The 1,639-nt window shown below is 44.9% G+C and overlaps 1 protein-coding gene across 1 annotated transcript; it reads right to left on the bottom strand.

Moving 5' to 3' along the window:
- Nucleotides 1–112: 112 nt before the first annotated feature.
- Nucleotides 113–968, bottom strand: LOC107739374 (uncharacterized). Its single transcript, XM_016551473.1, has one exon. The coding sequence runs from the start codon at nucleotides 961–963 to the stop codon at nucleotides 133–135; it is 831 nt and encodes a 276-aa protein (XP_016406959.1). The 5' UTR covers nucleotides 964–968; the 3' UTR covers nucleotides 113–132.
- Between the last annotated feature and the right edge of the window lie 671 nt (nucleotides 969–1,639).

The raw sequence follows: 1,639 nt of genomic DNA, 5'->3' as shown, positions 1-1,639 counted from the left end.
GGTACTAGCAAGGTGTACCTAATAAAGTGGCCAGTGAGTGTATAGTCCTGGTCAAAAAAGAAGCCAAGAACACACATATATGTGTGTGTACACACATATATAAACAGGAGGAAAAAAAAAAAAACGGATCAATCAGCCTGATGGAAAAATCTCCTTTTTCTCCACGAAGGCACGACCAGCTACAAAATAGGCAATTTTTCCTGCTTTCCGTGCCTCATCTACTAGTGGCCACAACTTCAACCTGCTTTCTCTGTCGGCCTTACAGAGATCCTCTCTGAAACGCAGACCATTTTCCCGTAGAAATGCGGAATTTTTGGCTGCCGCCCATACCGCTGCTCTGAGTGTACGCGAGGAGAACTGAAATATTATACCGCGGGCAGAATTCACTTTCTTCCCACCAACGCGAGGCACTGTGTCAATCACATCCGGAAGACGATCACTGTGTTCTGGCAGTAATTTCTGACAGATGCGAATCACTTCTTTCCTCACATTTTTCTCATCAATGTTTTCTGGCACGCCGTGTAATTTCAAATTCCAGCGTCTAGAGTACCGTTCCAATTCAGTGATGCGTGACTCCAAGACGCCGATTCGATTACTCTCCTTCAAAAGCGAAGACTCGACCTGGGAAACTTTGGTCTTCACCTCATTCACATCTTCACATACGGAGTTAAGCTTTTCTTTCAAACCAGCAATGTGAGAAGTATTCGCCGCAACCATTGACTCCAGTTTATCAGACCTCATGTTGATTAGCTCAGAAAGTTTCGTGATAATGTCGTCAGCGGACTCACCACGGCCTTTTTTGGAGGGAGGCTTCAGAGGAGTAGAAGGAAGCGAGGGGAAATCTTCTACTGACAACATCGAAAATTCCATCTTCTCTTCAGGCCCATAGTAGTCGTGACAACTGTCAATTAAAACGTTGCAGGCAGCAGCAGAGTTAGCTGTTGTCTCCGTGTCAGCAGCCATTTCTTTCTTCTTCATCGCAGAATTCTTTCTTTTCTTATCAGCTGACATGACTATGGTGCACGAGTAGCACTAAGCATCCAGTTAAAACGTAAATTGATAAAGAAATGTCCGTTTTATTGCTCAGATTTCACTTTGTTGATGGGCGCTATAACTCAACACCTGTGCTCACGGCGCCATCTTGCGCGCTCTCCGTAATTACCCATTATACATTGTGATATAGCCTGGTCTTTGCGTCATCAAGCCAGTAGCTGTTTACCCCGTTGCTTAGTAACGATGGCGCAGGTAGAAGACGGCAAAATGCGTAGCAAGGATCTCTTCAATTTTATATTTATGTTTTTGAACCGTTGGTTTTGTTTCCAAAGCTTCAGTACATAACGGCACTTACGTCTGCCTTACGAATGTACTGCAAATGCTCTAAAGTACTCTGAAGGTGAACAGAAATGAGATATACAGCTCTCTGCTTGCAGCGCGTCATAAATAGTCATAAATAGTCATTAATAGCGGTTCACTTCCGTGATTTAGTACGATTGCGTTCACATCAGCAGCGAACCGTACCGGAGTTCACTTGAACCGTACCCCAGACCACCCTTTTTAAGCGGACTCAGGTACGGTTCGTGTGTGCGCACCCGATTTCGGAAGACCGCGTTCACATCATCCAAACGTACCGAACTCTGAC

The sequence above is a fragment of the Sinocyclocheilus rhinocerous genome, unplaced genomic scaffold, assembly GCF_001515625.1.
Source record: "Sinocyclocheilus rhinocerous isolate Xijiao unplaced genomic scaffold, SAMN03320098_v1.1 scaffold13913, whole genome shotgun sequence".
Lineage (NCBI taxonomy): Eukaryota > Metazoa > Chordata > Actinopteri > Cypriniformes > Cyprinidae > Sinocyclocheilus > Sinocyclocheilus rhinocerous.
The sequence above is the reverse complement of the archived record's forward strand: the minus strand, read 5'-3'. Positions and strand labels throughout refer to the sequence as shown.